Consider the following 15,103-nt stretch of genomic DNA (forward strand, 5'->3'; position numbering starts at 1 on the left):
AAATGTCATTACAGGGATGAACAGACAAGCAAGCAGGATTGCTTAAGCCTTGGTTCTTTCAGAAACCAGTTGTAAGAGATGAAATAGGGGAGTGATGTATTTGAGAGCCCTTCTATGAGCTCCTCCCTGCCTGCCAAACCCTCCGGGGTCACAGAGCCCATGCCCTAAAGGACATCAGTCCCTTTGCACAAGCTCTCCTCTTACAATGACTGCATTTTAAACACACTTTGGAAGGGCCTGAATTTCACAGAGAAGGGGGCCAACATTGGCTGAAAATTACACAAATTACACATGAGGTATCTCCATCTATTCTCTCCTAATATTAATAATAAAGTATAATTTAGCATAGTAGTGCCTAAGGCTAAGTTCTTGCCTAACTTAGCACCCAGACAGTTTTAATAGCAAAACCTATGTAGAGACCTGAAATTTAGGCAGTTTAGAGGGATGTTCAATCACTTCTCTCACACTTCCATTATATTGATTCTACCACATTCTTCTGGCATCAAAGAAAATCCCAGGCATCTTTCCTGACATCTTTAAGATCAAGGAAATTTAAGATAAGACAAACTCTTCCTCATTTAGTAAGAGAAATAGTCTGGGAATTTAAGGACTAGACAGCACAAGTGTGTGAATAAATTTGTACAGATCTTATCAGCCAGGTCAGCAGAACCATAAAAATCTCAAGCTCAGGAGAAGACAGTATGAGTTGGTGGCTCTTGCTGCAGGGATTTCAGAATTGTGATTGGCCTTGGGGGTGGTCTCTGTCACAGTGTCTCCACTTGGCAGCTCATTACTGGTTACAAAAAATCAGTCCAAATGGTTATTTCTTTGATGAATGATGCTTCTGCAAGAACACTTTTTTTGAATCAGCCTTTGCATTGTAGGTTATCATCACAGAAAACCAAAAGGTATAGACTTCTGCAGAATTACAAATTCCTTGCCCATGGGGTCCCACAGCTGTGGACAGGATGAACATAAGGATGTGGGCATGATGGTGTTAAAGCATTTGACCTAACCTTGTTCATCCAGAAGTCAGGCACCCAACTAGTCATCTTGGTTCTCCTGATCACCAACATGGAGAGATGGGTTGCTACAATGAGAGTCATTGCATCCAAAGACTGACATCAAAGATAGGTCTGATGAATCACAGTGAGGAAGTGTCAGCCTTCATTCATTGACTAGAAAGGGAGCTTAGATGACTACCTAAAATGAGATGTCCAGCTCTGAGATGGAGTATGACGAATCCTGCTCACCGCAGCTGCAGTACATAAGCATTATTTACGTCTCTATAATAGAGTGAACAAACTTAAACTCTTCCCTCATGGTCTCTGTTGTACTGACTCACGTGTCCAGCTGCCCTGGCTGTTATCCTCACCCCAGTGGGGTGGGTTTTTTTGAAACAGTGAGTCAAGTTTAACTCCAGCATAGCTTTTCCTCCTGTACCTCAGGCTCTGCTCAGTGACCTCATACTGTACACTGAAATGGGATGTGTGCAGCCTGCTTCTGCCAGGGACTGTAGGAAACTGTCTTGTTTTCTAGCTTTCTGATTCTCATCTGTCCAGGTCACCAAGCTCTTTGTTTAGGCTTAGGGAGGAGAGAGAAGGGATGCGACCAGAGATGCCATGTCCCAAGGATGTACTTTAGACCCCAAGTTATCTTTTTCCCCTGGTTTGTCACAGAGTCTGCAATTCACTAGATAGACAAGGTCATGCATTTTGCTTTACCCTTCTTATACTAGAGATGGACAAAACTGTGATGTGGCATACAAGAATCCAAACAAGAGCCTGTATTGCCCTATTTCTGGATCTTGCGTGCAGGACAGAATTTCTCTATCTATTCTGTCTGAATACCAGTCAGAGGCAACAGGAGCCACCACTAGCATCACTGTCAGTGGCAGACACCACCACTGTATCTGTGGCTGTAAATATATGCTAGGCTATATAAACCTTGAATTAATCTCTGTACTGCAGTTTAGGGACTCTTCTGGTAAACATGACATTTTACTTGTAATTTTATTGGAGCTGTTAGAAAGCTGTACTGACAACACACTTTTTTGTATTATGACTGAGCTTGAACCTTTCACCAGGAGACGGAGACTACACATTTCGTCAGCAGGACAGATGGACTCAATGCTGGTTTCTATCACAGACTTCCCATATGCCTGTGGGCAAGTTGCACCAAGGATTTCAGAGGCTAATGAATTAGCATTTCCCTGTCTGATTCCCGATCTTCTGTTAATGTATCTTATCTATTCTCTTTCAACTTGGTTGTTTGCCCCATCTGTCTGGACCGTATACTCTTCCAGGTAAAAACCAGTTCTCCCTGAGCCTTTAGTCTTCTGTTGTAAGTGATGTTTAGGTTTTGCAATCAATCCACTAATATCCATGACCTCTTCTGTTAGAAAAAAGCTGTGATCCAGTAAGCTTCATCCTTAGCCAGATGATATTCTTGTTAGTAATGACTCAGTGCTAACTACCTCTTCTATCCATTACTTCTTCACAATTCTGATTTAGGTATGTTTAATCCAGCCTGGGGCACAGAAGGATGGATGAGATGATTTATGGATCGAAACATTTTAAAGTGGTAGAAGCTGTTATACCTATTACTGCAAACCCACAGTGGCATGCATCTCAACTAACCTAGGGTGTCTAATAGTTAGACAGCTAAATCTGTGCTGTGTGACTTCTGTTCTCTCTGCGGCACGTGAGGAGAAATAACCACTTCAATAAAAGTAACAAGGCTAATCCACTTTTCCTCACATTCAGAATGAGCTAAGAGTATTCACGGACCAGTCACTGCAATCCACTGACAAGGGGCAGCTCAATAAAATCAGTTAATTGATCAGGTTGCAGCAATGCAGTCAATAAGTCCAAGGCATAAAGCAAGAATGATGTGTCTAAATAGCCTTGCACTTAACTTCTTCTGTCCTTTTCCACCTAGCCCCTTATCGTTTTGTCTGAGCACTTCCACCAGCAAATCTTTCCATATGATGACTGAACCACACCTCTACTCATGCCACAGCAAAACATCTTTCAGGCCCTGGAGATCAGGCTGCCACTTTCTTTCTCTGTAAATTTACACTATTTGTAAATGAGAGCATATCCAGGCCTTGAAAAATAATCATCACGCTTTGTTCAAGCCAGCTGGTGAATGGGCTAGGCTGGTCTGAGCTTCCCAGTCCCTGGATCCCTCACTGCCAGAAAATAAGAGACTATATCAACACAGACTTCAAAACACCTGAAGTCTATCTTCCCAGCATCTACACATCTTCAGAAGGGTGCTGTCCTCAGAGCCTTCAGGATGGCTCTCCACTACCGTTACAAAGCCAATCCACAAGGAGAGGCAGCACTCCTGTGGTATGCAGGATCAAATGAGATACCTGGTCTGGATCAGTAAGGCAAATTATTTCATGTTAAATGCACCTGGACTGCTCTTCCCATGGAAGCATATGCAAGAAATCGATACTTCATAAGAATTCCCTTCAAACACCCTTCTGAGATATGGGATTTTTGCTCAGCTTTTCTATATATATGTGGAATGCAACACCAGGACTTCAAGTGATGGGTTTTTAAAGGTAATTCGGTTGCTAAAGATGTAAAGAAACTCCCACCAGGATTTTCAAAAAGGTCTTCCAATGAAAGTATCTTCTTTCAGGATTGTACATGTCTAGGTAGATCATAAAATGTCTAGATGATCCTAGCTTCTAGGATTGTATTCAAAGAACAAAACAAAACAAAAAAAAGCTGGATTCATTTGTCAAAAAAGAGGTATCTTTGTCTGACCTAGTCATTCAGGATCCTCTTGCACATGATGGTGAGAAAACTGGCACAGCTGAGATGTGATCCATCTCATCCAAAAGTAAGTGTCTAACATACATCATATGAGTTGCAGCTTAGATCTCACCATTAGCTCTAAAGGAAACTTGGCTAGAGACCGATAAAGCTACAGGATGATTCTCCCTCCAGGAGGGATAGGAACTCCCCAAAGCCAGCATTAACCATATCTTTATGCTTCTAAAGGCACTGTGGGTCCCCCAGTAAATTCTACAAATCTTATTTGATGCCCAGTGGTGTTTCACCAGCTTCACTGGGCTCTGGATGGGGTCCTACCTGTCCAGCAAGAGCTTACACTGTCCCATTTCTTCCTGGCTACTGTAGGCTCGTAAAAAAATGGAAAGGCTCCCTTAAGTGTGTCCCTCAGCCTGCAAAGGATTTAGAGTTGCTTTCTCTCATGCTGCACAACACTGTCTAGCAACAGGCTCTATTGTTGTTCTTCTGGGGGCAGAGGGACAAACTGAATGGTAGGCTTGGCAACTGTTCAAGGAGTTTCATTCCTGCCTTCCCACCCCTTAGTAAATATCTCTATTAGGCAAGGTGCACCCTTTTAGAAGCAGAAGAAACTCCTGCTCTGCTCAGTGCTGTTTGGCTTCATTTCACAGGCTTGGCTATAGCAGAGATGGGCTCTGCCTTTTCTTGCTGCTCCCTCCCACAACGTGAATTCTGCTGAATAACAACGACTTCCTTGGAAATCTGAATGTCCATAACCTCTGCCATAAAACCGCATCTTGCAACAGAGACGTAGTGGAAATACGAACCTGGAAAGTGAAACTAAGAGGTATAGACTGGGAAAAGAGAAGAGGTTTTGATTTCAGAGAACTTAAGGTAAAACAAAGTCAGAGGAATTCTCCGAAATGCAGATACAACTCTTGCATTAATAAGAGTGACCACGTTCTCTGCTGAGACAACTGTCATGATAGGGAAGCAAGAAACACATTTATATATTTTTTTTAAAGTTTTGTGATAAAGTTCTATTACAAACTTAAGCCAGTGACTTGTGGATGTGGTTGAAGGATGGTGGGGGACTCTGAATGTGTTTGAGGATGAGGAGCACAAGGAAGATGTATTTGTGCTCTGGAGTGTGCTGGATTAGAGGCAGAATTAAATACGTTACAGAGAAAGCTGCAAAAGACGCAAACTGCTTAGGCTTTCAGCAGCTATGCTGAGACATGACAAAATATAAGATGGTGTGAATTTTCTGACGAGAGGGGTGGCCTAGAGGTTTTTAGTACCAGCCTGGATGGCATGCGTGTTCATGAAATAGCATACACATGGCTGCACCCATTCCAATACACCAATGAGCACTGTGCACTAAAGAGCTTATTAAAATACAGAAAAACAATGGAGAAAAAGTCCATGACGTGTTTTTAGCCATGTGAAATTATGCCAGGCAATGGGAATTAGAGCTCATATTTTAACAGCTAGGAAATAGGCAAATGAGCAAACTCTCAAAGAGGATTCCCTGTCTTGGGTATAATCTAACTAAACCTGGATAACAGTGGAGTAGATATCTCTGAGCTGGTTGCCTCAACTCCTCCACAGTCATAGAGGATTTAAACAGTCAAGCTCAGCTGAATGACTGAGACATGAGTTGCACCATAAGAAAGTGCCCACTTCTCCCCATCGGTGAAAGGAGCCAAGAGCACCTGGCTTGGGTGGGGACACTGAAATTGCCAACAAGTAACAGGTAAAATGAATTCCACTCCAAGGCTTTTCTCAGTTGCCTGCAGATAGGCATTGAGTACAGCTGAGATGTTCTGGGATTTTCTTGACTGGTCTCCGTCTGCTGCTGAGAAAGGAGAGTGTCATCCTCAGTGGGTTGCATACAATCCCTGCCAGGCCTGTGAGAACAACCAGGATGCCACTGTACACTTTAACTGAAAGTAGGACCTATGTGTGGGCATCTGATGGGAACCCAGGCATCTTCTTTTTTGGAATACATGTCTTTCCCGGAGACATGCTTAAACTGATGACTAGGATTGATACATGGTGACCAGGAGAGTTTCCATAGTCTGTGATAGACATGAGGCCAGGCCAGAAATGTGAGAGTCTACCATGATCTGAGCTCAAAGAATCCCTGAGGTGCTCTCCGAGCCTTCTAGGAAAACCTGCTCCAACACACTTTGGGCATAGAACCCCCATGGAAGAGGAGAAATGGCCATCCCAAACACTTGGCTTGCCTTGTGAGGCCTGTGATGTGAGAAGGGAACCAGCCCACATGCTCTGACGTGACCTTGCTGTTTCACACCAATAGAGTGTGGAGGGATATCCATGTTGGAAAAGAGTAACAACATCCCTGTTAAGAATTATCACTATACCAATATAAAGCCTAATTGACCATTATTTACACCAGAACAGAAACTGTGATGAGGAGACCAAAGGCACCTGGAACTCCTTTGATGCCCAGGCTCTACAAATGCAAAGCGCTCTCTGGGTATCAGCAACATCCAAGTGGGAAGGGGACTGTGCATATGCAGGTGACAAACGAGGAAAAAGAGACAAACAACATCTTTGTGATGTATAACGCTCTCCCCTGGTTTACAGGCTGTTTTTAAAAGCAGTGCCCTATGTTAGGAGTTCTGAACAAGGGAGTTAATGTATTGGTTCTTCTTCCCTTTCTTTGTTTTTTTTGCAAGCACTAGTAGTGAACTGATGAGTTTTTACGTGTTGTGCTAAGATGACAGAAGGACTTAAAGCAAACCTTGCCACTTTTAAAGGCACAGGAGGGGTGAAAAGCTTTATGAATGGCCCAGGCTAGATGGAAGCTGTTGGCATAGACAGTGTCAGGAGCAGATTTTCTGCAAGACCAACCCTGGGCCTGATCCAGCAAAGCCCTTGTGAATACATCACGGAAGGGCTCCTGCACTTACAGGCTTTCCTGAGTATTCATCTCCTTTCTGTATTAAGCCCCACTGAACTGTCTTGGCTCTTACAGACCCTGGCCCTTCATTTGACTCTCGGTGGCATCAGCAAAGCAGAGATGGGTTTAATGAGACAGGATGAGAATAGCTCTTGCTGCAGCCTTGGGGCTGTGCCCCATCCAGCCTTAGCTGAGCATGCGGACAAGACGTGTGTGCTCTGGCCAATACTTCTCCCCCTATTATTTCCCCTTCATTTCAGCGGTTTTAACTGGCACTGTCACCCCAGCACTGGTCACCACCTGACTGGGCAGAAAGCACCAAGCTCCACATCACCAGAAGACAGCGAGCATCTACTTTGAGCCTAGAAAGCCCTTCTTCTTTTCAGCAATGGTTTCCAGACCTCCTGCATGCTCCACCTCTCTCCCTTTCCCAGCTGCACTCTTTGGCCCTGCAGGGTTTCCTTCGGGATCCGGAGCAAGATCATGAGTCCAGTCCTGCTCCGGGAAGGACGTTTCACCATGGGTGACGGTGGGAGTAGGACCAGCCCATCCCTGCTCACAGGAGACCCTGGGGATGAGACTGTGTGCTCAGTGCACAGCCAGCTGCGCTCACCATACTGCATACAATTCGGCTGTCCAAACGGAGCATCCATGACTCAGAGCCCGGAGGATTCCCCCTGCGACACGCTAGTGCAATGCCTGTTAAGTGCTGTCATTATGTCCAATAAAGCCCTCTGAAACGTGGCCGGGCTATCTGAATCATGCACTCGAGGAACAGCAAGCACAAATGCTGAGCAAGGGGGAAGCGGGCACGTCAACCCATGGTTGTCCCATTGGATTTTTCTTGTGCTCCCATACATGCAAAGCAAAAAACATTCACGCCTCGTGACGCCTAGCACAGAACAACCTCCTTCCCCTGCTGCTTTGCAACCACGTTAAGCACCAGTGACACAGAAAGGGGTGCAGAGACTGGAGAAGCAGCAGCATTGCTGCAGGGCTGGGGTTGAGCTGGCTCAACCCAGTTGGAGGAAGCGGGATGCAAGCAGGAAAGGGATCCCATAAATTTGGGCTAGAGACACCAGTGAGTCAGCCTCATTTCCCCTGGTACAATCAGCAATCTTTGACTTTTCTTTCCTAGGAGAGAGCAGGGGCTCACAGTAAAAGTCAAAGCTCCTCCAGCCTGACCCTTTAGAAGGAATGGTTAAAAATTCTTTTTGGCCAACAGAAAGCAGGGCTATTGCCATCCCCCTGTTCCAACGACTCTACCAACAGCAGGCCTAACTGTAGAGCTGAGCCTGGAAAAAGAAATGCCATGAGCACAAGTGAAATAGCTCATCTAGGTGGCACAGGAGCTCAGAGAGGACAACAAGACCCACCTATTTCATTATTGTCTACTGCCCCTGAAGCAGACACTTCCTTACCCTGCCCTGGTGCTGTTCACTGCAGTAGCACCCAGGGACATGGGGCCTGTGCAAAAAGATCTTTAGAAAGCAGAAAAGACCTGCCTTTCCTCAGTGAACCGGACAACCAAGTGTCTCGGTGCTGTACTCAGCCCTGCTGCAGGCTCACTGCAAGGTCAAGGGCAGGGCCTTTAAATTCTTTCTGCCTCTGCTTACACACCTGAAAAATAGGAATAAACCCCATCCTCTCCTTTCCTGGGCACACATCAGAGCTTAAGGCATGTTAGTAGGTGCTCAAAGGTTTTCAGGTGAGAAGTCTTAGAGGTGTTCAAATGTCTGTAAAGGACATACTTTGCCTCTGGGACTACCTGAAAATGGCAAGGGAGCAAAATGATTCACTATTCCTTATCTTAGTTAGGAAATGCTTGCTTGTTTGAAGCAATACCTCAGTTCAAAGCTTTTTATATCAAGTTGCTGGTTTTCAGGTTAACTTATCTAATAAAATCCTTTTAAAACTGAAAGAAAAAAAAAATCAATTAGTATGTAGCAGGACAACACAATTTAATAAAATGAGTCTAAAATCTGAGCAGATGAGGGCTCTTCTTTAGCACACACTGTGCTTTCTGGTTGAGTTCCAGCCATCCCCATGTTTGAAACAGGGGCTTCTTGCTAAGACCTCACAAAATTTTCAGTTCCTGCCGCAAGAAAGACTTCCTGTATAATCTTGGTTCAGTCATTTAATCTCACCAACACAGCTCCTCCATGCCTGGACTATGCCAGGATCAACTTAAATATCATGAGAGTCTGTTTCTCCAGTCCCACCATGAAAAAATGGAGATGGGAGAATATTTCCCTTACCCTTTGCACACTAGACTCGATGCATGGACCAGGCAAGGGCTGTTTCTCACTGCTTAGATGTACACAGCAAGATTCCCTTGACCCAGGTGCCCTCTATCCCTATTGCTGCTTGGTGCAAATCACCCGTACTATGCTCTGGAAAACCCAAGCTGGTGGGTGAGCTGTTATCTGAGAATGGGCTAAAACATCATTCGGTGATTAGACACTGCCTGGCAAAACAGGGCCCTGTAAGATACTGTTGTAACATAGCTACTTGTATATAAAGACAATTCCCAAGCCTTGGGGCAAGGGTGGGAGAGGGCTGCACATAGAGGGATTGCACCAGGTACAGCTGAAGTGCAGCCACCTCTGCAGAGCAGCGCGACGGTGGTTTAACTCCTCACCGCAACCCGCTGCAGTAGCAGAGGCAACGAGGATGAGTGCCATCGCCTCGGAAATGTCACAATCCTCAACTCCGGCTAACCGAGCAGAGAAGTTGGGTAGGTGCAATTCGCATTTCCGAGCTCTAGAGATTGTTTTGGGTGCTCCGGTGCCAAGGCACACGGATCGGGCTGTCCCTTGGGTGACCTTCCACAGCTCTGCCTCCCTCCTGGAAAAGGAGGGATGATCATCTCTCACTTAACGCGGTTGCTCTCTGCCAAACCTAAGCTTTGCTTTCTCAAGTGTGGAGCCTGCCAAGACTCAGCCTGGTTCTCCAGGATTTGCAATGAAGGGAGAATGGAGCTTCTCGTAGGATCCAGAACCTGGCCTGGCTTTCGCCCACCCCAGTGTAAACTTGGGGCTGTTGCACCGGCCTCGAGGGGGACAGATCCCAGGAGAGACCTGAACCAGAGCACAAGCCAGGACTTCACCCGTGCACTGCTCTTATTACGGTGATGCCATCAAACTCTGACAGGGACACGTTCAGGTGTAGCACCCGCATGCTTCTGGGATAATGCCACCAGGTCACTTGTCTTTCTGTTGGCAAGGCTCCCTCCCACCCTGCTCCCGTGCACTTACATTTCCTGAATTGCAAAAAAAAAAAAAAAAAACAGAGATGGAAAGATCTGTTAGATCACTTTCTCCAACCCTCATGGGCTGTAAAGTGGTTACTGCAGGACATCACAGGCTTTGGCCAACGTCATCCTACACGGATGAGGAAACCAATAGAGCTTCTATGACCAGTCTTGGGGAATAAGCAGTAAGAAGCCAAGAGCAAACACAAGTCACGGCCAGGCAAATTTTCCTAACACACATCTTTGATGTCCCCTTTTCAAATACCAGCCTGGCATCTCCAGGAACACTGCATTCACTCCGCACTAGTGGTTATGGCTCATCTCCTCGCCCAGTTCATTGCGGGGCTGATCTCCCCCCACCCCAGTTAGGATGCGAGCCGGGTGTTACAGAGAGCAGCAGAGGAGACAGCAGCTCCACCACGACCAAGGGGACAGAGGAAGGGACACACAGCACTGATGCCACCATGCGAGGTCCCAGCTGGTTTCTATCTCCTCCCACTAGACGTCCTCCTCCAACCCCTCTCCAGGAACATTCTTTAACTATCTGCACCCCTCAACGTGCACCAAGCTGCCTCGCACCCCTGAAAGAGCAACGTCTGAGGTGCCAGCTGGCAGGTTTCTCCCATGGTGAAGTCTGTCTGCATTTTTAATTCAGCCCAGCAATCTCCTCCCATTAGATCTCCCCATGTACCAGCCTCATGGGCTACAGGAGGTTAAGATTCCCAGCACTGAAGCTCTGTGTTAATTTTTATTGCTGTTTTTTTCCTCCTGAACCGAACCCTTCTCCCTTCTGAATCATTGCTGCATTCTGGCTGCCCTCAGACCAAGTCAAGCCTCATGCCACTGATTAAAATATAAAATGCTTTTTTCCATCAGCCAATCAGCCAAGGCAGTGCAAGTTAGCTGAAAAAAAAAAGTCTGAATTTTGTTTGTGCTGCTACTGTGACTCCACATGGACCCCAGACCCCGACAAGACAGGGGACAGGTTACATCTAATCCTCCCCCACCCATGAATTCTGCTTCTGAATTTCCTAAATCTTCCTTCGCTCACTCCAGTCTCTTTTCTTTTTTTTTAAAAACAGACTGAAAAAATTAACAACACTAACGTTTGGGAAAAAAAAAAAAATCAACAAAACAAAACACCAACACATTTTTGCACTTAATCTGCCCCCCTGGGTGTGGAAGAGCCTGTTGCTGCTACCAGTAGCAACTTTAGGTCGAACAACGCAATGCTGTGCTGGAGAAGGTCCTGTGGGGTTACTGGGCTATAATAAATCATGCCAACACATCCCTAAAAACTGGCCACATCAGTCCCAATGGGAATCAGTGCCTTCTTCTTTTGTTATTTCAAAACAATTACTTTTATAGCCTATTTTATCCCTCTTTGTAAAGACATTATTTGGAAATTTTCTATTTTTAAGATGCTCCCCGAGCTTTTCCCCGCATTGTCGCCGAAAGGAGGTGGACAGAGCACAAGAGCATCACTGCCCCGGAGGATCTTTTTGGTTTTGCTTCACTGAATTTTTTCTGAAGGTACCACTTGTCCGGGGCTGTGCGGAGCCCAGCCAGCACTGTGCAGCCTGATTTCAAACAGGTGCCCCTATGCCATGGTGGGAACAGCAATTTAAACAGCTCAGCCAAGTAAGGAGCTCTGTTTAGAGGTAGACAGAAATTTCAGTAACAGACACATGCCCACTTCCTCCCCCTGACAAATGCACACTTGATTTTTCCCCTAATTTCTTCCCTGTGGGAGAATAATTAACCAAAACCTACAGGAGAATGTTGCTTCTCTGTCCCTGCTTCTGCTCAAATCGCCTTGAAGCTGAAAGCAGTGTGAGTATCCATAGCTCCGTGGGCTTTAAGATGAGTTTACGCTTTAATTAGAAACTATTATTTGTGGGGGGCACAATTTGGGGGTATGGGAAATTACAGATTTTCTGCTGAAAGCAGCCAAGTTGCTATGAGGGAATATAGGGGAGGTTTTAAGCAGAGACGGTTGACACCAGAGGTTTGTTGCTTGCGCTAAAAAAAATATCCTGGCCCTCCCAAAGAAGAAAACCAACAAACCCCCTCCCAAAATGAAAGGCTTAAATTAAATTAAATTAAATTAAAATAAAGCAGCACGATTGATTTGCTAAAGCAGCTGGTTTGGAAGCGGGCTGTCCTTGACTAGGAGAAAATGCTCCCGATATTGGGACGTGCACGGATGAGTCCGGGGGACCCCTGTGCCACCCTCCAGCCCCCCACTCGCCCGCCTCCAGGGCTGTCCCCCAACTCCAGCCACCCTCGTGGGTTTATAAGTTGCTTGAGGATAATTAAAGAGGGAAAGGGCTGGGGTGGGTGGGTGGGTGGGGGGGGGTTGAGGGAGGAATTGAATCAGCCAATGTAACAGCACCCGACTTCTCCTCCGACTCCCCCACCCCAATCAAAACCTCCTTTGCATTTCCATGGCCTAAGGGGGCTTTGCTGTCTTTGCGACAGCTAAAACCGCTGGTTGGCACCGGGGAAGGATGGAAGGGAGAGGAAAAATAATAATAATATTAAAAAAAAAAAACCACACCCAAATAAACTACAAATAAATAAATAGATTAAAAAAAAAAATAAAAAAATAAAAATAAAAAAGGAAAAACCACCCCCAAAAGTGCTCCCCCCTGCACACACCTGATAGGGGTGAAGGATAAAGACCTCCTGCCCCTCTTTCCAGCAACTCCTTCCCGGCTGTTCCCCCTCCTCACCCGCAGCTCCGGGAGCGGGGCCGGGGGGGGGGGGGGGGGGGGGGGGCCGGGGCTGCTCTGCCCCCCTCTCCCCTCGGTGGGTGACAAGAGAATATTTATGTTGGTATTAGAGGAATGCGTTTCCTTCTCCAATCAGGAATGCAACCCGAGTTTCTAATTATAAGTTAGATGGTGGCTGGGAATAAAAGATTGCTTTTTAATGACTCCCGTCCAGGTGCTCTTTTCTGCCTGTCTTCCCAAGAACACATTTGCATTTTATTGCTTTTTCTCCCATCCCAACGAATTCCCTGCTTTCAGACATACCTGAAATAGTTGGAGAGGCTGCCTTCAACACCCTCACCTCTGCACCGCCGGGCAGCGCGGCCGCGGGCGGAGGTACCGCACCCGCGGATCGCACCTGACCCCCCGCTACCGCCCCTCGTTAGATGAGGGGGGAGGCAGAGTTGAAATGCACGTTCCAAAAATTAATTATTATTATTATTATTAGGTTTTTTTTTTTTTTGGGGGGGGGGGGGGGGGGGGGATGGGGGGAGGTTGGACGCTTCGGAGTTATTTACAGCACCGCCCCGGGTCGCGGAGCGGTCCGCCTTCCCCTCCGCGCCCGCGGAGCTAGCAGCTCCCCTACCCGGGCACAACTCCGCACCCGCGCAGCCGGTGACAGAACGGCAAAGCCCAAGCGGCTTCGCCTGCGCCTCCGCGCACCGCTCAGCCCCCGCGCAGCTCCGCTCCGCGCTCAGCCGCGAGCAGCCCGCGGAGCAGGAGCCTTCCCGCGCTAGGGCTTCCCTGAGCCCAATTACCTCCGCGGGGTAATTAGAGCAGATCTTGCAGTTACATGCCTTGCCCAGCACCATTTGCTTTTTGTGGGGGAGAGACAGAGAAAAGCCTCTTAAAGGCGTAGGGTGCAAAGCGCGGAAACCCCCCCCCCCCCTCCCCAAAATCCCAAACCCCTAAAAAACTCAAAAGAAAAGAAAAAAAAAAAAAAAGAGGAAAAAAAGGAGCTGCCCAGCCAAAAAACCTGCGTTATCCCGGAGAAAAAGGGGTGCGCAGGTCCCCGCTGATCTTGCGCGGGGCAGCTCCGCGGCAGCGCTGGGCACATCTCCCCCAGCCCCGTCTCTGCTCCCTGCTCTGCTTTTCCATAACCAGCCCAGGTTGTTCAGCCTCCTCTCACCTCCTTTCTCTTTTTTTTTTTTTTTTCTTTTTTTTTTTTTTTTTCTTTCCCCCTAAATATTCCCTTAAAGCGACCGGGGGGCTTGGGGGGGGGAAGAAAAAAAAAAAAAAAGTTTTCATCCTTTCCCCCCCTTCCTTCCACCTGACTAGCTCGAAATCACCTTGAAATGCTCATGTCAACTTGTATCATTATCTCTTTAATTCAGGCAGCGCCTTTTGTTCTTCACAGGAGAGGATCAAAGCACTTAAAAAAAAAAAAAATAACTTTCCGATCGCTCTCGCTCCCTCTCTCTCTTTTACAGTAGGAGAAGGAGAGATCAGGTATAACCCAGTCAAAATAAACAAAGTGAATGCATAAATAAAAGAGGTGAAATGCAGGTCCTAAGAACTTGCTGGCGCTGGAACAATCCCACCTCTTTAGCTGAGTGGCAACGAAAGGAGAATTTCAAGTCATCTTAAGCGCAGGGGTTGCAGAGAAAACAGAGGAGGGGAAAAATAAATGAAAATGAGAGAAAAAAAAAAAAAAAAAAAAGAAGAAGAATAAAACTTACCACCAGATTGGGTAACTTGACAGAGCCTGACTCAACCCACAAAGAAACAGGAAATATCCAAAAGAGGCCATTGATGAAAAGTTGTCTTTCTTTTTTTTTTTTTTTTTAACCAGAGTTGCCAAAAACCTTCCTTTCTTCTGAGGCAGGATGATTATTTTAATAATAATAATAACAATAATTTAAAAAAAAAAGTCAAATGAAGTGAACTCAACCCGACCAGGTAAATCCTCTCTTGCTTCCTCTACTACTCTCAAGGAAAAAAAAAATCTCAGAGAGGTAAAAAACTCTTCTCTCAGCCAAGACACTGAAGGCAAATATTAAAAAAAAAAAAAAAAAAAAAAAAAAAGTTTGAAGTAGCTCTCTTAAAAAGGACCCAATCAGCACTTATTGCCAAAGGGAGAATTCTGATGCTTTGGCTTGTTCTGTCAATCAGGAGCGCGAAGTCAGGAATGAGCTAATTGCAAGGAGATAGTGTTTTAATACTCATTAGGGGGCACGTTGGCCCACAAGCCAAGGGATAAAATGTAGTTTTAAAAAGGGGAAGGAAGATTTAGGGGGTTTAAATAGACAGGGGGGACCCCTGTGGATTTGGGTAGCTATAACAACCTGCCCGGATTTCACTCCCTGGGTCGAAGCTACTAAAATGCAAAAAAAAAAAAAAAAAAAAAAAAATGTGTGAAGGTTTGTTTTTCTTTTTTTTT

At 46.1% G+C, this 15,103-nt stretch overlaps 1 protein-coding gene across 1 annotated transcript in view; it reads right to left on the reverse strand.

Moving 5' to 3' along the window:
* Positions 1 to 14,584, reverse strand: part of WNT3A (Wnt family member 3A) — a 90,383-nt gene extending 75,799 nt beyond the window's left edge. The window contains exon 1 of the mRNA XM_033011683.2: positions 14,403 to 14,584. Within this exon, the coding sequence (XP_032867574.1) occupies positions 14,403 to 14,473 (71 nt within the window). The 5' untranslated portion in view covers positions 14,474 to 14,584. The remainder of the gene's footprint in view (positions 1 to 14,402) is intronic.
* Between the last annotated feature and the right edge of the window lie 519 nt (positions 14,585 to 15,103).

This window comes from Tyto alba, unplaced genomic scaffold (genome assembly GCF_018691265.1).
Source record: "Tyto alba isolate M040663 unplaced genomic scaffold, T.alba_DEE_v4.0 Super-Scaffold_38, whole genome shotgun sequence".
NCBI classification, from domain to species: domain Eukaryota; kingdom Metazoa; phylum Chordata; class Aves; order Strigiformes; family Tytonidae; genus Tyto; species Tyto alba.